This window comes from Cyanistes caeruleus, chromosome Z, assembly GCF_971803275.1.
Source record: "Cyanistes caeruleus chromosome Z, bCyaCae1.hap1.1, whole genome shotgun sequence".
Taxonomy (NCBI): domain Eukaryota; kingdom Metazoa; phylum Chordata; class Aves; order Passeriformes; family Paridae; genus Cyanistes; species Cyanistes caeruleus.
Window position 1 is genome coordinate 69985485 of NC_141732.1, and position 23228 is coordinate 70008712.

General features: G+C 36.5%; 1 protein-coding gene across 8 annotated transcripts in view; it reads left to right on the forward strand.

The window, feature by feature from the left end:
• LMBRD2 (LMBR1 domain containing 2) overlaps nt 1–23228 on the forward strand; it is a 29377-nt gene that overhangs the window by 359 nt on the left and 5790 nt on the right. The window contains exons 1-18 of one of the 8 annotated variants that reach the window (XM_086867688.1): nt 3167–3255; nt 3885–4038; nt 4702–4900; nt 6425–6651; nt 7086–7165; nt 9333–9428; nt 10270–10437; nt 11253–11463; nt 13290–13364; nt 13709–13822; nt 14396–14579; nt 14904–15085; nt 15836–15969; nt 16178–16283; nt 16970–17067; nt 18871–18974; nt 21126–21172; nt 22343–22445. In XM_086867688.1, coding sequence (XP_086723814.1) covers nt 6478–6651; nt 7086–7165; nt 9333–9428; nt 10270–10437; nt 11253–11463; nt 13290–13364; nt 13709–13822; nt 14396–14579; nt 14904–15085; nt 15836–15969; nt 16178–16283; nt 16970–17067; nt 18871–18974; nt 21126–21172; nt 22343–22445 — 1876 coding nt within the window. In that variant the 5' untranslated portion in view covers nt 3167–3255; nt 3885–4038; nt 4702–4900; nt 6425–6477. Of the gene's footprint in view, nt 1–3143; nt 4039–4701; nt 4901–6424; nt 6652–7085; nt 7166–9332; nt 9429–10269; nt 10438–11252; nt 11464–13289; nt 13365–13708; nt 13823–14395; nt 14580–14903; nt 15086–15835; nt 15970–16177; nt 16284–16969; nt 17068–18870; nt 18975–21125; nt 21173–22342; nt 22446–23228 lie in introns of those variants that run through there. The other 7 variants (XM_086867690.1, XM_086867687.1, XM_086867686.1 and 4 more) reach the window with 7 other exon arrangements.

Below are 23228 nucleotides of genomic sequence, written 5' to 3' on the forward strand. Positions count from 1 at the left end.
GCGGAGGGGAAGATGGTCACGGGGCAGCGCTGGGTGAGGGCGGTCGGCGCGTTCGTTTCAAGGCTCTTATCCCGAGTGTTGCCCTCCCGCCAGTGACCCCGAGCTCGTAGCGCGGGGCGGTGCTGGTTCCGTGTCCGGGGATCTCGGTGCTGTGCCGCACAGGCCTGTGCGCACACGGCCGGCAGGGGAGAGCTGGCACATTTCACCGTGCGAGGTTTTTTCTAGGAACACCTGAAACTGCCCGTGTGTGGTTAGTCCTGACCCTCACCATGCTTGTTCAAACCCTGCAGTATTTTCATACCGTGTTGCACAGCCGGCGGGACTTTCAGCAATGCAGCTCTTCTGCGGTTTTTTTCTCCCCAAAACTGCTTGTTTTGAAATTGGTGGGGATGGAGAACTGATTCTGAACACACCTACAACCCCGCTCTTAGTCAACCACTTGCTTGCAAATGCTGTCCTTTGTTTAATGCGTGACGATGGAGAGACGTGCCTGTAAAATTGAGGGTGGTAATGGAACCCGTGGCAAAGAGTACACAACTTTAAGTCACATACGGACAATGATGTGACTCAAATTAACATTAATATAATCTTTTAAAAAGTATTTTTTAACCATTTCCGGTTTTAACTTAAGTCACGGAGCAGTTGTTGAAAGATTATTTAAGCAGATAATCAGATGAAAAAGAGACGGAGTTTTGTTTTTTTTTTTAGAAAAAAGCTGAGTTTATTTGACCTTTTCTGCAGCCCCTTTTTAATTTGTGAATCATGTCACTCTTCTCTATTAACGTATGGGAAATTTAAAGATGATTTCGTGGAAAATCCGAGTGGTTTTTACAGTCCAGAAATTAACAAATTGTCTGTCTGCTGAATGAAATGTTGGGGCTGTAGTCATGTGAGTGCCTTACTGACACCTGCTTTGTGTGAGTGCATTAGTCTGGTAGCCCAGATAGCAATTTCTATTCTTTTTTTGGATTCTGCTTGCAACTGTACAGTGCTTGTAATTGATTCTGTTTCAGTTCCTCTGATAAGTGATTTATTTTCTTCTAGGTGTTATTTTCAGCATACTTCCCTAAACTGTTTGAAAGCTTCAGCCTCTGTGATACTTAATGTATTAGAATTTGGACTCGATGATCTTGGAGATCTTTTGCAGCCTTAATGATTCTGTGATCCTTTAGTAGAGGACAGGGCAGCATCATGTAAAGTAAATGAGCTTTCCATGGTTTTGTACTGATGGTCCCTGCTTGCATTTGAACACAAAAATCTTAGTGTTCCTTGGCCAAGCGTAAGTCTTGCATTTAGTGCTACTGTGTGGAGCCTAGTCTGCAAAATCAGAGAGTACTGCTATTTTTATTTATTTTTTTTTACTAGAGTGGTGTCAGCACAGCATTTTATTTTTACTTTTAATTGGAAGATAGAAAACTTGTTTCCCTAAATATTGATCAGTTATCAGTTAAATGTTTAGTCAATCTGAAATTTTTCTTCATTGCAAAATAGTTGAATTGACAGGTTCAGTCACTAAAGTATCAGTCAGTTCTTAGACTGACTAATGAGTCTTAAGAGAACAAAGCCATGCAAATTGCTTTCTTCACTAATCTCAGAGGTTGTTTCTCTCAAATAGTGCAATCGGATAATTTCTTTGGTTGGTTTTCTTGGGCACCTTGTGGCTATTTTATTTCTTTAGATAGCTTTCTCACTGTACAGAGATAAAGCAGATCTTTGTTGTCTGTTTATAAATACTTACTATTTTCCCCAAGCTGTAAGGGCCAGTGTGTAATAATAAAGTAAACAGAAAAACCCAAACCAACCAGCCAAACAGAACCCCTGCCCTAAACCTGAAACCAACCTAAAAGAAATCCCCACAACACACTATGCAGACTTGGATATTAAAATGGCTGAAGGGACTGTTTGTGTTGTTACTTTGCCTCTTGTTCTTCTCCGTTTATGAGTTCTGAAATGTAAGTTAGCCTGTTTTGTTGTTTTAAGATGGAAGTGTCAAGGGCTCTTAGTGTGGGGCAGTTCTATCAGTACTAAAGGCTGTAGTCTACTAATACGTGTCTGTGGAGTGAAGTTTTTCTTTATGATTCTTAGCAGCATAATTTTGCCAAGCAGGGCAGGCTTCAGAAACCAAACACTGAGGTTTTTCTGCCAAGTGAAATGTGCTGGTAAAACCTCAATAAGAACTAGCAGATTATTCCCTGATGGAAAGGCAAAAGCTTACCACTGAGCTAGCCATTGATGTATTGCTGGTCATGGCAGCTTTTGTTTTTGCAGGTGAGTTGTGAATTCAGCTTGAGGTGGGAGATGCTGTTGCCAGATACTTTTTTTGGTATATTAAGGCTCTCAGTTCTGTCCCTGACTGACTCTGATAATCCCTTTCATAGTTTGTCAACTCTTTTGATGACAGGTTTTCTTCAGATTATGATTATAATCTTTAAAAATTAAACTAAGGCTGCTTGGTTTTTCAGGTGTTTCAACTGAAATATCCAAAATGTCTAAAAATGTAGCTTTTTCAAATCTGTTTGATCTCTACCTGAGAATACTCAAAGAACAAGAAAAAAAAAAAGTCTTTAGTATTCTAGAAATGTCTGAGGTACCAGACAGGAAGTCCAGAAGCATGGTGGCTGTCTTTATTAGTAAAGTTTGAAGAACAGGCTCTCCTTTTTTAATTCTTAAAAAAAATCTGGCGCTAAAGCTATTTTTAAGTATGTAAATACAATAGGTGATTAAAAGACAGCATCCATTTGTCAAGGACAAATAGTTGAAGTAATCTAATGTATTTCAGTAATGACTGATAGACCTATTGTATACAAGAAGATCAGTTTATAATCTTATATACTGCTTAGTAGGACTTTGGTCCTGTTCCTTAGGATGTTTTTGCTTGGGAAAGAAAGCTGGGAAGAGCCACTGTTGTGGCTAAGGAGGCCATTCCCTTGTGCTTTAATGGTTTTTCAGAGTTTCCCTTATGAAATAGTATGATGATTAAAACTATAGAAGGCACAAAACTATGAGAGATTTCAAGTCTTTTTGAGAGTGGTAGTGTAAATCAAAATACCTTAGAGATTTGGAAACTAGGGGTGGGGCAGGAATGGGTACAGCTGAGTGGAGTTTTGTGCATGTGTTAAGCAGGAGCAATCAACCACAGAAATACAGGATAGTGAAGTAGTGTTGTGTTTCCAGGAGAGAGAGAATTTGGAGGCCTTAATAAAGCTGAATTTGTGAAGGAAACATCCTATTATCCTATTTATGCTTTTTAGTAAGGCATGTGAAGCAGTGTTTACCCTCTGTTCAGTCTTCCTCAGGCATTTGCTAGGAGACTGGGGGAATCCTTCAGAGATATGCTTTCCTCTTTTTAGCACTTCTTTAAGAATATAATATTGTAATGTTTTTGTTAACTTTGATGCTGTATTAGAGCTCTAAGAAAGTGTGGGGTTTTGAATTCTTTGCTGTTTCATTAGTAATTTGAGATTTCTGTACCAGGCAGAGTAGTTAGTTCATTTGTAATGTAGATGTCATGAATGCAGTTACTCTTAGGTTGGCAGGGTAATTTAATACTGTTGGTAGTAGGGAGTCTGTCATATAAAGGGAATTAAGCCTGAACTGAGCCCTTTATGATGCGTGCAGAGTTAATAGCTGGGTAAATTAGAAACTTAACAGATTTTTTCTGTCTGAAAAGAAGCAGGAAAGTCCTAAGCTAACACAAGAGCATGTCCTCGTATTTTATTGGTTAAGTAGCACTTTCCATGCCAATGTTTTAGCTTTTAATCTTATTTGTATTAATCTGTAGTTACCTGGTTGTTCAGAAACTGAGTGTGCCAATAAATACTTCTCTATTCATGATGAGGGTTCTTGTTACTTTGTCATTGCTGTAATAAGAGCATCTTTTAAAGCTTTTGAAGGTTGTAGAGTACAAGAGAGCTCTTCTGAAGTAGCTATTTCAGGACATTTTTTCGGTGATTGTGGAATTTCAGCCAGCTGATACAAGGTAGCTGTATGCCAGTAGTGAGATGGCTGTCTAAATAAAGTGATGAAACAGGATGATAGGTAAGGAGCTTACCTTTCTTTGAGCTAACAACCAGGTTCAGTGGCAAATGCTGCTTTCCACAGGAAGGCATACCTTTCTAGCCTGCAGTAATGTGTTTTAAAGCCTGATACTAGTAGCACAGGTCCCTGATATATCTGCGCTGTTGGGTTGGATTTAGTTCACCAGAAGAGCTCCTCTCAAGCACTGCATTTCTCACTTTATGGATTTTCTTCCATTTCATCTATGTGGAGAGCTGGTCATAAATGGTTTCTATCTAAAAATTCTAAACTGGTATTTTGAAAATATACATTAATTCAAAGCAACTCTCTTATTAGTCTCAGTCTTTTGAAAAAAACCAGGCCTTTCTTTTAAAATTAAAATTGGAATCAGCGAAGAACATAAAGATGTAGTTTACTGATAACTTCAAAATCACTTTTGTCTTTGAAAGTGAGTTAATTTGGAATTAATTCACTCATCAATTAATTGATTAGGACTCAATTCCCTCTATTTTAGCATATTCAGTACATTTTTATAATACTTCTGGAAGTACCCTAATGATAGTAGCTGAGTGCAGCATTTTGCATAAGAACTTGTTACCTTCTGTTTTGGTTGAAGCTTTTTAGGTGTGACTGCAATAAAACTTTGTGACTAATGTATACTGTATAATTTTTTTGTTTACATAGCAAAAGGTGTGGCTGTAATGGACATGAAAAGCTACATGCCAGATAGCAGTGCCTTATTAAAGCTGATACATAATTGTTCTGTTATTTTTGCTTCTGTGGAATTTGTTGCTATACTTAAATACAAAAGGATTTCTGAGGAAAGAAGAATGGTACAATAGAACAGTCAAGGACTTGCTCCGAATAAGTGGTTGAGAAATGGGTGAGCTATCCTGAGTTTTTAATACCCAAATGATCTAGCTAAAGTAGAGTACAGGCAGATAGTAAAGGGATGGTTTGTCCTAACAGAAGTGTTGATAGTTTGATAAAAATGTTTGATGAAAGGCAGAAAAGAAAAAGTGTGTACATCTTTGACTAGAAACAGGAAGGTGAGTTACTTTCAGAATATGGAATGCTCTGTGTGTCACAGCCAATATGGAGTAAACAGACTGCTCTTACTGTTTTAAATTCAAATGTGAAAGTAGAAAATTGGGAGAAACAAATTCTGTTGGGGGAGAAAAAAAGTCACAGAATAATTGTTCATCTGTGTCCTCAAGATGATAATGGCATCACAAACTTTAGAGTTTTTTAGTATAAATAGGAGAGTTTTCACTGCTTAGTGCCCTCAAGTATAACAGATCTGCTTAAGCAGGTTACTGAGAAATTAGTAAAAGAAACATTTCACTTTACCAAGTTCTAAAGAGATTTATAAGTAAGTAGAGGGGAATTTCAGTAATAGCATTTCTTTTAAATCTCAAAAAAAGTGAAAGTACTGAAAGTTTTAATAGCAAAGCCATAGCAAAAACTCTTTCATTTAAATCAAATCAGCTAAATGTTAATCTTGATGGAGAGGCAAGTCAGACTGGCCACAGTAATAATCTTTATTTTTTTAATAATGCATACATGCCTGTGGTAAAATGATGCTTATTAAAAAGGTCTGAAGCAATTTAAATAAAAATATAAAAAGTCAGTGAAATATTTTGTAATGGATTTGTGCAGCTCACTGTCCTCTTGCGTAATAGTTTGCCTGTATGAACTTTCTTACAGCAGTCCTAACTGTAGGAGAGTAGCTAAGCTCAGAAGGACGAGCAAGGCAAAAATACATCATGGCAAACTATACCAAATGAATTGAGACCCTTATTTCTGTGATTAGCACAGGAGGAGTAGGAAGGTGATTTTAAATTCTTGAAATTTCAAACCTAAAAGGGGTACACTACAAGTAGACTAACACATACTTTACAGTGTTTTTATGCTCTGTTAACTCTCATGTACAGACTTGAAATATGTATTTGAGATAAGTTCCATTAAAAATGTTGTTCATTAGCTACGCAGAAACATTTAATGTAAACATTTAACCCTTTGTAAAAATTAGTAAATTACTTCTAAAAGGAGAAAAAAAAATGCAGAGTAGATTTTCATCTTGAAATTTGTACTGGACCTAATGTTAGATTAATAGGTTGTTACAGACAGAGGTTTGCTTCCTGGATTTGTTGCATATCAAGATGATGAACAGGGATTGTCCTAATACATTGTTGGAAATTATAGGATTGGAATTACATATTTGATTTTGTCAGAGGATTTCAGGGCAATTTCTTGCTGAAAATATTTGGGTTTTTTCTGATAAGACTCCTGATCACATGATGTATGAAAAGTTTGTTAATACATTTTAGAGTGTCCATTGACCAACTCTTATATATAAATATCTTCCAGAGATTTTAATGTAATTAAATGTCTTTTTGTCTTGCAGTTCGGATCTGCTTTTCCGTGTGAGTGTGGGGTGGCTGGAGCCAACATTTAACAATGAGTGGTGCAGCACTGGGCCTCGAGATAGTGTTTGTCTTTTTCCTGGCCTTATTCCTACTTCACCGGTATGGAGACTTCAAGAAACAGCATAGGCTGGTGATTGTGGCAACATTATTGGCATGGTATCTCTGCTTCCTGATTGTATTCATACTGCCTCTGGATGTCAGTACGGTAAGAAATGTGCAGGACTTCCTGCTTAATTGCATCAAATGTGTATGGCATTTCTCTAAACTAATGACGCAAAAGACTGTATCTTAGAAACACCAAAGAAATCTTCCACGTAATATCTTAATAAACTAAACATAACAATATCTTGGTTTATAATTCATTTTAGTTTTTGTTAGTCTCATCAGATAACAAATCTGTTTCAAACATTTTAAAATTTCATTATTTGTTTATAACAATTTTTTCTATCTATTTAGGCAGCATAAGGACACTTTCAGTGTTTCACTTACTTGACTGCTGATTGCATGTTGATTTGAATGTTTATTGGTATAATTAATTCCAAATGTAAATCTCAAGTACAGGAAATGTCTTAAAATAGGACTTTCTGCTTTTAAATAAGTATTGTACCTCTTTGGTCACTGATATAAATTGTATTTTAGACTATTTATAATCGATGCAAACTTGCGGTTAACTCCAGTCCTGCAGAAGGTAATGGCTCTTACGTTACTCTTGCTCCAAGGTATGAGCTATATGTTTTTTCCTTTAGATTGTATTTTATAGTTTTCTTTTTTTTTAATTAATAGGAGCACATTGTGTTTTTAACACTTGATAAGTAAGTGTTATCTGTGTGATGCAAAATTTGAAGTTTGTAAATATACAGGACAGTGAGGGAAAAGGTGATGAAAGGTGGATCTTTATCTGCTGGGAGTAATTACATTGTAGTTACGTAGTAGTTCTAGCTGATTACCTAACTATGTGTGTCACTAGATTTCCTTTTTTTTTTTGTTAAAGCAATAGGACTAAGCTTTTTGAGCAATCCTGGTTAGGAGGAGAGACTTTGATGAATGCTTATCCTTTACAGTCTTAAAGACTTTAAACCTGAAAATCTAATTTTAATACCTTTAATTTATACTGTATGATATGAATGAAATTAGCTGCTTGTGTTATATGTCAGGGGCATATCTACTTGCTTCTTGTGATTACATATGTACGGTAATTGCAGTTATCTGAAATGTACTGTAGTCCACCAAAGTAATGGTAGTCTGCTAGTTGTGTCCTGTCAAGGAGAAAGTAATCCCTAAGCATGGAGAGGTAGACTAACGTGGGCTCTTTCTGTGGTTGCTCCTCCGTTAGCCTACACTGGCTGTTATCGTATGTTATTGGTGTGTGCAGTGTAGTTATCTGTAAGATGATCAGAGCCTTGCAGATGTCAGCTGATATGTCTGTACAAAATATTGCCAGTTTGCCCCAAAGGAGGGCCTGGAAGAATGGTGAAACGTGAATATGACTTAGTCACACAGTATTGGCACGCTATATTTAAGACCACCCAGCAAATGTTAGTTAAATCTATTTGATTATATGCACAATTTGAAAACTACTCAGTAACCTTTCAATATACCTATAGCTTCAGACAAACTTTTTTTTCATAGAATCACAGGATGGTTTGGTTTGGAAGGGACCTTAAAGATCAGCCAGTTCCAATCCTCTTCCGGGTGCAGGGACACCTTCCACTGGAGCAGATTTCCCAAAGCCCCATCCAACCTGACCTTGAACACTGCCAGGGATGGGGCATCCACAGCTTCTCTGAGCAACCTGTGCCAGTGCCTCACCTCCCTCACAGTGAAGATTTTCTTCCTAATCTCTAGTTTAAACCTGCTCTCTCTTGGTTGGAAACTGTTGCCCCTTGTCCTGTCACTCTGCCCATATAAGAAGTCCCTTTCCCTCCCTTTTCTAAGAACTTTTCAGATACTGGCAGGCGCTATAAGGTCTCCTGGTACCTTATCCAGGTTGAACAACCCCTCCTCACTCAGCCTGTATTCATAGGAGAGGTGCTGAAACCTTTAGTCATACTACCTGTCATTTATCTTAATTTGATAGTTTTGAAAATATTTAGGTTGTACACATAAAAACTTACAACTCAGGCTTAACTAGTTTGACCCTGGAAAACACCAATTATTTCTCATTAGGTAATCCTATCTAACTTGACTTTATTGCCCCTTGACTCACCCTTGCTTCATTACCCAGACAGGTGTGTGGTAAAAACCCAAACTGCCTTAGTGTAGATGGACACCTTGTCCATTGTTCTTTTTTTCCTAAAAGGACTTATATGACTTTTGTAGTCTTCTGAAGTGAGCACTACCTGTCAGAAGAATATGGGCTTACTGAATCAAAATTTATGTAAGACTGAGTTTTTTCAGCTGGGTGGCAGAAGAAACAACTAATGCATTCTTTGTATGACTAAGTCCTCTAGATGATGATGTGCCTAGATATTTTTTAAAAACGTGTTGCACTAACTAAAGTTTAATTCTTCTCTGTCTAAACAAGCGTTCTTTCTGTGCATGAAATAATTACTACTGAAAACCAGAAACTGTAACCTTGAAATGCTTTATTGAATAGTCCTCTTCAGTCTGAGCTTCTGGGGTTTTTTTTGTTTCTCTAAGAAAGATGTCCTGTCGTCAAATAAGTAACCACAAATATATTGTTTGTGGTTAGGAAAATAATAAATGTTTCTAAGTGATCATTCAGTTTATTTACTTGGGAGGTGGTTAATTGTTGACTATGTACTCAAATAGTATTGTACTACTTGTATGTTCATTTCAAAGAGCTTTCTAGAGAGGAATTTATAGAAGATGCAGTTTATACATACGGCTCCACAGCTAACAATAGTCTTCTTTACATTGTAACAGCAAGCAAAAATGTTTCAAACCCTGGAGTTATATTCCTGATGGAATTATGCCAATTTTCTGGCGTGTTGTATATTGGACATCTCAGTTTTTAACATGGTAAGTAAGGAAAAAGAATATGGCAAAGACTATGATACAGTTTTTAAGTGGACCATCTTAACAGTTGTACTAGTCTTTAAAACTGTGATTCACTATGGCAAAGAGCTTTCAAATTGTATCCTATTTGCTAGTAATGGAATTTCTGTAATAATTACTGTACTCATTTAGGCGTTTTCTTTTTTTCTTGCTTCTGTGGAAGCAAATTTCAGTTGGAAGCCATTTACTCTTGGTACATTTTTGTTGTTGAAACTAAGCAATTAACACATGTAGTGTTTATGGCTAGACTGTCTGAAAAAAATGGGGTTTGGGCAACTAGATACCATAATAATTCCATTAATAATTTGGGTGATTTTTGAGTAATATTGTAAATTAGTTGGTTTTGTTTGATATATTGTATAAAACTTTAGCTATAGCAACAAAAAAAATCTATGGGGTTTTGGGTTTTGTGTGCAAATCTGTGCTTTGTGTGGTTTCTGGATCAACCTGTTATGAAATTATTTTTGTAGTTACTCAAGGATATCAGGGTTGGTGGTTCATTCTTATTTATCACAGATTTTTCATAGCAAAGCTAACTGTATTGTTTTTATCTGCAGCTTGTTTAAGGTTTGCCATCAGACAGGTACATCTAGAGTAAAAACATCTAAGTAGCTAATTTCTTAGAAGCTTGGGAGTCTTAAACTTTTAACACCCCTGCCTCAGTAACCTGACACTGCTAAAGTACTTTTTTGGGGGGATTGGTGGTTTGGGTGTTTGGGAGATTTTTTTGGTGGGGGTTGGTGGGATTTTTGTGTTCTTTTTTTGATTGGCTGATGTGATTTTGTTTTGTTTCCTTTTATCCTAGGATTCTGCTACCTTTCATGCAGTCATATGCTAGATCAGGAGGGTTCTCTATCACTGGAAAGATTAAAACTGCTTTGATTGAAAATGCCATCTATTATGGCACTTACTTGCTGATTTTTGGAGCATTTCTGATATATGTGGCTGTAAACCCAAACTTCAATTTACAATGGTAAGAATACTGTTGTAAACACTTCCATGAGTTCTTCCAGAATTGTCACAGATAATTTCCTCTGTGGATGAAATGGATCTTCCTGAAAAAAATAGTTTAAGCTATAATATTTTGCTAGGCACTTAGAAAATGATTTTAACTTTTTATCTGAAAGGGGCTTTTTTGAGTATTTATAGAAATTTGGTTTTTGGTTTTCTGATTTTGGTAAGTACAGCAGAGGAATCTTCTTGTGTTTACAATGGTGCTTTTTTTCTCCATGCGAACATTTGCAAAGTTAGTGCAGAAACTTTCAGGTTTTTTAGAACAACATATTTTAAAAAAATCAATATATTTTGTGTAGAGCATGTGAATACTGTAAAGGTGAAAAGGAGAGTTAAAATAATTGACATCTATAAATTGGTTATAGTCCTTCATACTAGATGGAATACAAATGTGAATACAATATTCTGAATACAAACCCTGGGTTCTGAGGCTGTTTCTTACAGTGACTACCATTATGCTATTTTGACATGACTTTTGGTAAGTTTGCTAAGTTCATGTTATTTCCTAATGGAACATACTCCTCTAGGGGAGTAAGCAAACAAATTCTTATCTTCCTTCCATAGTGGGCAGAACATGAGAGATAAAGGAAAATTGTGGCGGCTTTAAATATGGCCAAGCAGCTGAGTGGCTCCAGGCAAAAAATTTAGGTGATACCACATCCATTCCTGTGAACTTGAAAGCCATATTGGTACTTACTGATACTTAAGGCTGATTTCTTTCAGTCAGGACAGGAAGATATTGTTTGGGTTTTTTATACTGTTTTGTTTCCTTAGGAACCAGCTTCAGACTATTGGAATAGCTGCTGCGAACACATGGGGTCTGTTCCTTCTTGTGTTGCTTTTGGGTTATGGTTTGGTGGAAATCCCTCGTTCTCACTGGAATGGGGCCAAGAGGGGTTATCTGCTCATGAAGACTTATTTCAAAGCTGCCAAACTGATGACTGAAAAAGCAGATGCAGAAGAGAATTTAGAGGATATCATGGAGGTAAGTAACTAGGTTTCCCTGTGAAAAAACAGTGAAGGCTGCTGTTAGTTGTGTCTGAAATCACTGGGGTTGGACACCTGTAGTATGATCATGAGCTTACTGTGAAATATCTGTAAACTAAGAAAACCATCATAGTGTGCCACTTGATAACACTTCATCCTGTGCAAAAGTCAGAACAGAAATAGTCATTGCTGTGATGAACTTAAAAGTAATAGCAACTTGATAACCATAATTGCTTGTGTATATTCTATTATTGACCCTTTGGGAGTAGTTCTTGTCACTAAAAAATAACATTTCAGAGTGAGCTTGAACAGTCAGTGTACAAATGTTTCACCAGTGTTCAAATTGTATACTTCTTTTATGCTCTGCTCACAGTGTATTTTTGGAATCTTGAGAAGATTTACCAAATTCTGGGGCCACACTTACATGCTTTTTGAGAAGAGAATATATAGATAACTGTTTTTTCAAAGTTTCTTTTGAGACTCTATTGTCAAATGTCACTGAGCAAAAGGTTCTAATGTAGCTCAAGAACAGAATGAAAATCTAGCCCTCTGAATAGCTGGGGATACCATGGTTTGGACTAAAATGTGTAAGCTGTTGTAGGGTAGGGTGAAAATCTGTGTTATGTATCAGTACAAATCAGTAATAGAATCTTCATTCATCTGTAATAGCATTTTGAAGAAACTGCTAAAACAGTTAAAAATGTCTAAGTGGGACATAACTATGAAACTTACTATAAAATGAGAAATTATGACCTTTTTTACCAGGATAGCACTTAAAACAGGATATTTCCCCTGGAAGGGACCAACAGGGTTCATCTGGTGCAGCTGTCTGACCACTTCAGAGCAAAAGTGACCAAAAGTTCAAGCAAGTTACTAAGAGCATTCAGATGCCTGGAGAGGGACATGCTGATCTCCTTTCCCTGCTAGCCAGTTACAAGATGCATGGGGGTGGTTCAGAGCTGCATCCAGAGAGGTCCAGACTGGAAGTAATTCCTTACCCCAAGAGTGGTGGATGGTCTCACACTGGAACAGGCTTCCTAAAGAGGTGGTCAGTGCCCTGAGTCAGTCAGTGAGATTTACTCTTTATCTCCTTTTTATCTATAACTTAAACAAGAAAGTCTTTTCTGTTTCCATTTTTTTTGGCCTTCATGCATAGGAACCAATCTTCCACACATGTGTATAGTTGTGTTGCACATTGAAGTTCTTTTTTTTAAAAAAATACATATAATCTTTACAAATACTGCACTTACCTTTTATGAGATATTTAGTAAAGCTATGGTTTTTAGGAAGCTATTTTTTTAAGCTTTGATGGCTGTATTTTTCAGTTGGGGGAGCTGCAACTCTAACTAACCAGTAAAAATATTGTTTATGAAAAAAACAGTATGGATGCTAGCTTTGGAACAGGCTGCAGGGAGCTGCAGAAACTGCAGGCCCATGGCCTCTCAGTCCTGCCTGAGAAAGTAGCCTGGGAAAAATATGAGAAGGAATTAAAACAATTCTCAGGGACACTGAATAGCCTTGCAGGTGTTGTTTTGCAGTTTTGTTTTCTCTTGCAGGAGAAGGCCAGGGGGGTGATGAGTGCCCCTGACCAATGATGGTGATGTAGCACTTTGCTAACCAATAAGAGTTTCCTTTCTGTACTTTCCACGTATCTGTCTATAAGACAAGCCTGAAGCAATAAACCAGAGAATTCTCATGTTGAAACTCCCTTGAGAGTTCACGTCATTCTTCATAGCTGTTCCCAATCGGAACGACAAAACAGTATATGAGAAATTTATTTAATTGAGCATAGTTAAACTACTCTGTTATTTCTTCTCTCAACAGGAAGTCCGTAAAGTAAGTGAGAGTATCAAATATAACCACCCCTTGAGGAAATGTGTTGATACAATACTGAAAAAGGTAACCAATTGCTCATCTTCAACTATAATTATCCAGTTGAGAGGAGGTGCTTCCTGCGCATACAGAATACTTGTACATAGTTTCTTTTGATTTTAATATAAAATCTGGAGTTGACGTATTCTGAGTTTCTGTTGAGACTCTGAGTTGAAATTCTTTGTGAAATACTTTCTTATGACGTACATAATTACCGGGTGTATTTTGACACAGTGTTGTAGAAAGAGAGAACAATGTATGCGTAGAGTGAGCTTTTCAGTTGCATGAAATGCCCCAAACTTCTACAAATAATTAGCAAAGACTGCTTGCTACTCTTACATCTCCTAGTTAATTTTACCTTTTCCTTCCAGTGCCCTACTGAGTACCAGGAAAGAATGGGTAGGAACATGGATGATTATGAAGATTTTGATGAAAGACAGAACAGTTATCCCAGTGAAAAAAGTTTGGCCAAACTTCACAAGCAGGTATATTAATAGATGGGAGGATGCCTCACTTATGCTAATGTAGTGAAAGTAAATGCTGGTCTAAGATTTTGAATGCAGTTCATCTAGATTGTTGAGTATAGTGGATTTAAGCTACTTAACAAAAACTTCTCATGGTGAAAGAAATCAGAGACACTTAATATCCCAAGTGATCAAAGTTCTGCATGTGTAAAAAGTGTTCTTCTTGTGTTTTATCTTGATAGTGTTTTAGCTGTCTGTAAGTAAGCCTTGTAATCATTGATTGACAGTGCATTCTGAAAAAGAAATCATAGTAAAAGCTTGATATTTACTGAGATGCAAAAATAAAATGGCAGGTTGAGAAAAGTAGGATTTAACTGCTACAGGTGGTTTGTGATGAAAGAGCTGCAAAACTCAGTAATCATGTATGTAGTACTTCTATGATTTATGTATTTAGAGAAGTAACTATCGGCTTTTTTGAAGATAACAGCCTTTGCAGTTCTACAGTGCTCACATGTTTAAGGGATTTTGCAAGGATTTTCTGCTATTTTTTGAAACAAAGTACCTTGTAACCTAATTTCTTGCAATTTATTGTAGGTCATCTATTCAGTGCAGAGACATCGTCGTACACAGGTCCAGTGGCAAATTCTTTTGGAGCAAGCATTTTACCTGGAAGATGTGGCAAAAAATGAAAGCAGTGCTACTCGACAGTTTGTTCATACCTTTCATTCCCAGGAACCAGAAAATAAAATTATTCAGTATTTCTACACACCAACGGTCGGTAAGTGCTGTAATGCAGATTTTGGGTATGTTAAGCTACAATTGATACCATTCTGTAATAAGAACCAATTGTTTCATGTAAAAAGTTCAGCTCTAGCAGAGGGAAGCAAGTCTGCAGTGTTAATGCATTCATGCAATGGAATAGCTGTCAGATACTAATTCATGCTCTTGGCCATAAGCCTCAATTTTATTTACAACTTCAGTAGCAGTTATGTGTTGCAGTAAAGCAACAGCAAACTTTGAAGGCTTTTGTGAGGGAGTTCTGTTTCTGGCTGTGTAATTTTCACTAACCTGTTCCGGGTATGTGTGTGTTTGTTTTTTCCAGAGTGGTACTGGGAATGCCTTCTCCGACCGTGGTTTTACAGAGTGCTTGCAGTTGTGCTGGCCACGTTCTCTGTAATTGTTGTGTGGTCAGAGTGCACATTTTTCAGCACAAAACCAGTTCTGTCGCTATTTGCGGTTTTCATACAGCTGGCAGAAAAGACATACAATTATATATACATAGAGGTAAGTTGGAGATAATCACTTGAAAAGAATATTTTCAGATCAATGGTTATGATAACAGTAGTAGATAAAATAGATTTTAAAATAAATCTCTAAATAATCTGTGAACTTTCAGAAGGTCTCTAAGTATATGGTACCAAACTTTGTTTCTGTGGAGGAAGTCTGCCTTTTGTCACTTGTTAAAACTCAGGTGAAAGCATGACCCAGCTGGCCTAAATATCATGTGTAGAGTAATTTTTGAAACATTAGCTTGGAGCATAGGTGTTAATTAGACTTTCTATCTAATCAGCCATGTGTGCGACCTTGGTTTCCTAAACAGGAATTTGCAAATAACCAGGAATCCGGTCACATGTGTGGCTAGCATATGTGTGCACAAATTTATCAGTAAAGATACTAAGCTGAAAAATTCCAGTATACCTAGGAAAGGTTGATTTGAAAATGCCTTTTTTTGTGGGAAGAAATGCCAGATCAGTCATAGTAATTATTGAGGCAATTTTATTTACATTAACAAGAAGTAGTAGAATGTCAGCTGTGTTAGCTTATGTGTAGGATGTTATAATTATCATTTCCAGTTTAAATTGTTCTGAAGAACTCCCAAAACTCAACTCAGAGCTAGTGGTGTTCTCACATCTCAAAATGAAAAACTAAGGCTGGAGATGGTCTCTGCATATGACGGGCTATCTGCTGAACACATTAAAACCTTTAATAGAGTTCTACATTTAAACAACTTAACAGCACTTTTTTTTCCCCTAGATGGCCTGTTTTCTTACCATCTTTTTCCTAAGTATCTGTGTTTACTCTACTGTCTTCAGGATCCGTGTATTTAACTATTATTACTTAGCTTCACATCATCAGACAGATGCATACAGTCTCCTTTTCAGTGGCATGTGAGTATGTGGTATATGTTTTTCAGGTGTTCTATCAAATACTGTATTGAAAATATCCATGAAACTTCCATTTACGTTCTTTAATATGTAATTTATGGATATAATTCCTAATGAGCTCTGCATCATTCTTCTATGATAGATCTAGTTATGATTTTGTTGGTAATGTTAGAAACTCTTTTAAATGCTATTGCCTCTTGCATTTGTGCAGGTTATTTTGCCGTCTTACTCCACCATTGTGCTTGAACTTTCTGGGCTTGACCCATATGGATGCAACAATCTCTCACAAAAATACTCAACCAACTGCTTACACATCTGTAAGTAAGAAAATGTGTGTTTGAACTTTCAATATAGTTTGGAGAACAGGCAGAGTATTTTTAAATACATCTTCTACTAAGATTCAGATATTCAAATCTTTTCAGTCTTTTCAACAGGGTAAAAATACTTGGTTATAGGCGAGGAGTTTGGTAATGATTCCTTGAAGTCATCAATGGCTCTTTTTTCCTCTTTATCTTAAGAAAGTGAAGTATTATACTTCAGAGTTCAGGGTGTTCTCCATTTCCTAATATCAATTCCTGTTAGTTTTAGCTTTCACTGGCTTTAGCATGTAGCATGTCCCTACAGCTTGGGGGCAATCCTAACTTCCTACCCAAAACTAGGGAGTTTGGTTTTGTTGAAGAACTGGTTTCTGTGGCAAGTTACATCTCTTGTCTTTGTTAGTAACTAAGTTCTTCATGTTGTTTAGAGACTCTTTTCACAGCAGATTAAAAAAATCCATCAGATTTGCCTTTGTTCTGGAGTAGGTGAGACTACAAAACCTAGCATTTTAGAAACCTCAAAGTGCTTTACATCTGTTTATTCTCAAGCAGATCTGTGAAGATACTGCCTTTGTTTTAGTTGCTTTAGTTAAAGGATAGTGTATTTTAGGTGAAAAGGCACAATCTTCATGGGTTTACATAGAATATAGCTAATTAAAGCTTGTTCTTGTTGATTTGTTTCCTAGATAATGGGATCCATGAGAGTGCTGTCCTTCATTGCAGATGGATTCTATATATATTACCCAATGCTTGTTGTCATTCTCTGTATTGCTACGTACTTCAGGTAAGTGATTTGCAAGATAGATCCTCCATGCTTCTTTATATTAATATAATTAGTTTCATCTAATTCAGGAAGATACGGTACTTCTTTTCCAGCAGTTGAGTTGTATCATTCTAATAAAAATGCAAAATCTAAATCCATAGATTTCTATTTGTATAAGTGGAATGCGTGTATTTTAGAAATACAAATTGTATTAATTCATAACTGAGTTAATTTAAACTTCATTCCTAGATTTTAAAGGGTGATCTGTTCAAACTTTGGAGCCTGGGGACATTTATATTCTGCTTTTGAGATTAAAATTACCATGGTAAAGCTGTTTTCAGCAAAGTTTTCTAATAAATTAAGAAGCACTAGGAGCACTTTTAGGTACTGAACTTTCTTTCTAACAGACTCATATCAAGTTTCTGATGTGTTACCAGACTTCTGGTAATGCATACTGGTTTAAGTCATTTGGTCTTGTTTCCCCAAGCCAGAGTTTGTTGGAGGCTGGAAGGATAATCACAGAAAACACTGTTGCATTCTTTCTTTATAATTTCAGAATACCTGCTTTTGAACACTCTAAGGGACAATTTTAGTCCGATCTTGTTGAACTACATTTATGTTAATATCTTCAATTTTGCATTACCATTCAGTCAGAAGCAATCTCTGTGTTTTTAGTCAATTACAATGTAGTGAAATGCCTTGGATAACCATTAATATTGTATGTGCATCTATAGATAGTAACAACAAGTATCTAGTAAGTTTTCCATGCTTATCTTTAGGTTAAATGACAAAAGTGGTGGTGGAGCTAAAAAAACGAACAAAACAAAATAAACAAACACCAAACAGGAAAGTCAATGACAAGAAAAGAGAAATTTTTGTGGCCTCTTGGCCACAATGATTATCCTGGCCCTTGAATGCCCAGTGAAAAGGAAGAATAGAAATTAAAGGAGAGAGGATTGCTTTAATGACCTCTGCTAATTAAGATACATGCAAAAGCAAAGGTTGAATTAAAATCTGTTGAGGAAAGCTTGAGTCTCCCGTGTTTAATCCAGCAGTCTTAAGGTAGTATAATGAAAAAATATACCAATAATCCAGTTTGGAGGAAGAAAAACAGCACAAAAACAGCACAAAAACAGCCATTGTATTTTCTGGTGCTAAGCTGAAAAGAAGAAAGTGGTTTCATGCAATGTAGTTCCAGGACTGACATTAAAAGGTGGAGCAAATTTGCTATCTTCTGCTGCCAATGGCTATCCAAGGTGGCAGCCAGCATCCTTACAGCTTTAAAGTATGCAGTACACATTCTCCTGAAGGAAACTCTGAGGTGAAAGTGGATTTCCTATGTTATTACTGTTTCAAAACTACAGAAATTATAATAAGCAGAATTTTTATAATAATTGTCTTCTGGCAGAGAAGATTTGGTTACATATTATAGGTACAAATTCTGTTGTTTCTGAGAACATTTAAAGGAAGCGTCTGATATTAAAAGCATTTAAAGCAAATATAATTTGCACTACTCTCAGACTATATGCATTTTAATCTCTCTGTTTGAATAGGGTTATTCCATCACTTCCAGTTGTATTTAAGAATGTGTTACTGTTCTGGGTCACCTAGGTCACCTTACTGTTCTGGGTCACCAGTTATTGTTCTGAGTTACAAATTTTTTGTTTTCTCAGCTGATATAATAGTTTGTCTTTTCTTCCATGTTTTTCCTTTTTACTTGGATTGTTCATATAGTTCTGAACAGTTTGTTTTTCATTTTTTTCTGTAATGTATCTAAACTACTAATTGTAAATTAACAAAGGAAATTGCTTCTTCTTTTACCAGTTTAGGAACTCGTTGTTTGAATCTTTTGGGATTCCAGCAGTTCATGGGTGATAGTGAAATGACCTCTGATTTGATTGATGAAGGAAAAGAGCTAATCAGAAGAGGTAAATTAGGTCCTCTGTCATAGTGTCTCAAAATCATGCTACCACAGAATCATCAAGTTGGAAAAGATCTCTAAGATGGAGTCCAACCCTTAACTCAGCACTGACAAGTTCACCACTTAACCATGTCTGTAAATGCTACACCTACACATCTTTTCAGTATCTCCGGGGATAGTGACTCCAAACTTCCCTAAGCAGCCCATTCAAATGTCTGACAACCCTTTTGGTGAAGATTTTTTTCCTAATGTCCAAACTTCCCTAGCACAACTTCAGGCCATTTCCTTTGTCTTGCTGTTTGTTACTTGGAAGGAGAGACCATCTCTAACCTCGTTACACCCTCCTTTCAGGGAGTTGTCAAGTGATAAGGTCTTCCCTGAGCTTCCTCTTCTCCAGGCTAAACACCCCAGCTCCTTCAGCTGTTCCCCACCAGACTCATGCTCTAGACCATTCCCCAGCTCTACTGCCCTTCTCTGGACTCGTTCCAGTCTTTCCTGAATTGAGGGCTCAGAACTGGACACAGGATTTGTGGTGTGGCCTCACCAGTGCCCAGCACAGAGGGTAGTACCAGTCACTGCCCTGCTTCTGCTGGCCACACTCTCACTGATACAAGCCAGGTGCCATTGGCTTTCTTGGCCACCTGGACATACCCTGGCTTGTGTTCAGCCACTGTCAACCAGCACTCCCAAATCCTTTTCCAGCAGGCTGCTTTCCAACTGCTCTGCCCCAAGCCTTTAGCATTGAGGGGGGTTGTTGTGACCCAATTGAAAATTTAAAGTAAAGTGGCTTGGTGAGCATTTCCACCAGCTCCCTCTCTGCTTTTGGGTCTATCTGTCTGACCCCACAGGTATGAGTTTATCAAGCAGTGTAGCAGGTCACTGATCACATCCTCTTGGATTTTTTCTGTTCCCCATCCCTGCCTTCCAGCTCAGGGAACCTGGTACGCAGACAACAACTGGTCTCAGTCTTAAAGACTGAGGAAAAGAAGCCATTAAGTATCTCAATCTTTTCCTCATCTTTTAATATGTTTTTGGATAACATTTGTCTGAAACGTTGCAGAACAAAAAAGACATACTGTCTTTCAGTATTTTGAAAGCTGGACTGAGGAAGGCCACAGCACAAGCTGCAATAAACTTACAGCACTGTGTACTTACAGCACTTCACTATGGGAAGTCCACTGATGGACTTCATTGACATCTTAAACAAAGTACCAGTTTTATTCATCCAGCATCTGAATTTTAGCTATTTTTTAATATTTTACAGTATGTTACTGATCAAATAATACCTTAGCTTGTGTAATCTGCTATAAAGGATGGTTAACATTTAAATTGTCTTTATCATCAACAAACTTACCTTGCTTTTGTGTGTTGATTTAGCAGCACAAATTCAGTTATTTCCTTCAGTCTTTTTTGCTATGTCGACTGGCTGTGTTTCATTAGAGAAAACATGTTTGTTTACGTGGAACTGGAATTATCTGCTGATTTGGAAAGCTTTTTATTTTACATTAGTTTTTATTGAAAGTGTTTCTTAGAAGTTTCTAAAAGCCATTCCAATTTTTGAGTAAATGTTTAGAAATTAAAATTTCTGAACACAGTGTTCTGTTATGGAATACTTTTATTCCCATAGTTGATGAAAAACAAAACCTGGATTTACTTAGAGTAGTAGTATTTATTTTTTTTTTTTTTTGTTTTTTGTTTTTTGAGAAACACCAAAGTTTCATTCCCTTAAATAAGAGGTTATGATGACATTGATACTGTAATGTTATACTTCCAACTTTATCAGATATGGACACAAAGTATTTGTGTCACAGGTTGGGCCCCATAGAACTTCATGAAGATTTTAATTCAAAAATGCTGAAGTTTTTTCTTAATATCATACTTTCCCAGTTATTTCTAAGCTAGCTGGTATCCAAATGTTATGCTATGATCCAAGATACCATCATGGCAAAATAATTTTGATGGGAAACTCCATAATGATAGACAGACTTTTTGTTTTGTTTTTGTAAGCATTTTGTTTAATTGTAAGAATCATGTATTTCGGTAAGAATCTTCGTTAGTTAACATTAATTAACTTCAGATTTTTGTTGTTTATTTCAAAAAATTGCTATTGTTTTTTTCTTATATGGAGTGAGGCAAAGATTTATTTTTTTTTTTTTAGAGAAAAGAAAACGACAGCGACAGGAGGAAGGTGAAAACAGAAGAAGGGTATGAGATTTGTTTAGCTAATTATAATATACTGCAATATCTGATAGGTTTTGCCATGGATATTTAATTCAGAATGATGTATTTCACAAAAAATGAGTCCCGAATAAAGGATGGAATGCATTTAATCTTGCTGAATAGTCTTCTGAATGGGGGTTAATTATGGAATAGAATATAGAATAGAAGTACAGAATACTATAGAATAGAGAAGGTTAGAGGACAATTTTAATGACACTGCTTGGACACTATTGTTACTTAGTGTGCTGTTGTGTATACCAATAAGTGTAAGAAGCATTAAAAAGAGTCCTGATTCCTGGGATACAGAATAATCTGAAATGCCTTTTTTCCAGTCTCTTATACTGCTCTGCTTGAAATAACTGCAGTTGCAGGGTTGTCATACTGAAATATGGACTCCTCCCAAATTTGTCAATTTGTGTGCTCATTGGAAAGTTACTGGCACAGGTTCAATTTTATTTTTTGCCAGAGGAGGAAATTACATTTAAGACAGAATTAATAGTTTCCCATGAATAACAAACAGAATGTTTGATTCAAGTCATGTTTTCTGCACATATTGTATTGAAAGATTTGTGAAACTTTAGTTTTTCACTAGTTTATAACAAAATCTAAAGTCACAGTAGAAGATAGATGGGCGAAAAGATGCATGCAAGATAGTACTGGGACTAAAACAAGTTTGTTTTCCAAGCTGAGGTATAATTTAATCCCAGATGACAGCCAGTACTGTAGAGACCTTACTTTTGATCCTTTCCCTCTATATCATAATTTTAAAACTTGAACTTGTTGGGAAGCAAAATAGCAAGTGTGTGATACAATTAATATACAGTGAAATGAGGTAACACCAAGCTACAAATTTTTCTGTGCTGTGTGCATCTCGTTATTTTTCCATTTTGCCACTAGATGGAAGTAGTGATCAATAAAAACAGCAGTTCCCACCATAACTTAGAGCAGTTGGCTGAACTTTGAGAGTAGATTTGAGGTGTAATTTGTTTTTTAAAAGTCTTTTTCTTAAGAACAGTTATGGTAAGTGCTTTAGTGAAGGAACACACTTTGAGTTTAAAATGGAGCAAAAAAGTCTTCCTGTATTAAGATACTGAACAGTTGTTGTGTTCCTTTTTCCTCCCAGCTTACATTTTTCTTCATGGTCTTTTTTTCCAGGAATGGAAGGAGCGGTATGGAAATAGAGATGATTCTACCAGAAGCAGAGCTGTCCACACAGACCAGAAAGAATCCAGCTTTTCAGAGACCAATGCCAATAGACGTAAGCTTTGTGGGTTGGAGGGGAAGTTCGTTTTGTTTTGTTTCAATACCTTGTCTGCACAGCACTGGCTGTTAGTTTCAAATATTTTGCTTTTTGTCATAGATGCTCTGCTGATAATGTTCAGCTCTGTGGCTCAGTGCCACCTTGCCATTTAAGGCACTCAAAAGAGTACTGTATTTCTTTCCATCTCCAACTCCAGTTGGGATCAAAGATTCTGGGTACTCTTCAGACCAATTACTTGGTCTTATGGGATATATAATGATTGCCATTAGAGTAGCAGTTGTCAACAAAAAAACTTCATGATACATCTTGATGTTGGGTGTTGTAAATCTTAAAATTTACCTCTTCTGCAAATTAACTATCTCAGACTGGAATAATGAAGCAATCAGGTGACCAACAAATGTAACATCACATAAGTGCATATACTTTAATTTAATAATGTCTGTTAGCAAAATAATTTTTTGTGGATGCAAAAAGTTTGTCAGAATGTAGATGTTTTTTTCTGTATTTTTTGTGCTCTTGTAAGCTAACAACAAGTAAGAAGAAACTAAAGAAAAAGGAGGAAATAGGGGAGGAGGAGGGAAGCTTTGAATATGCATTTAAGAAAAGTAGATTTCCCCCTCCTCTGTACAAAGTTACAAACATAGATTTTTAGTGGTAGACTAACTGAATCTACATTTTAATGCTCATCATGTGATTATGTAGCACTCTAAAACAAACCATAGGTACTGACCTAGTGAAGGTCACAGAGTGAACTGCAAAACAACAACTTCATTAATTTAT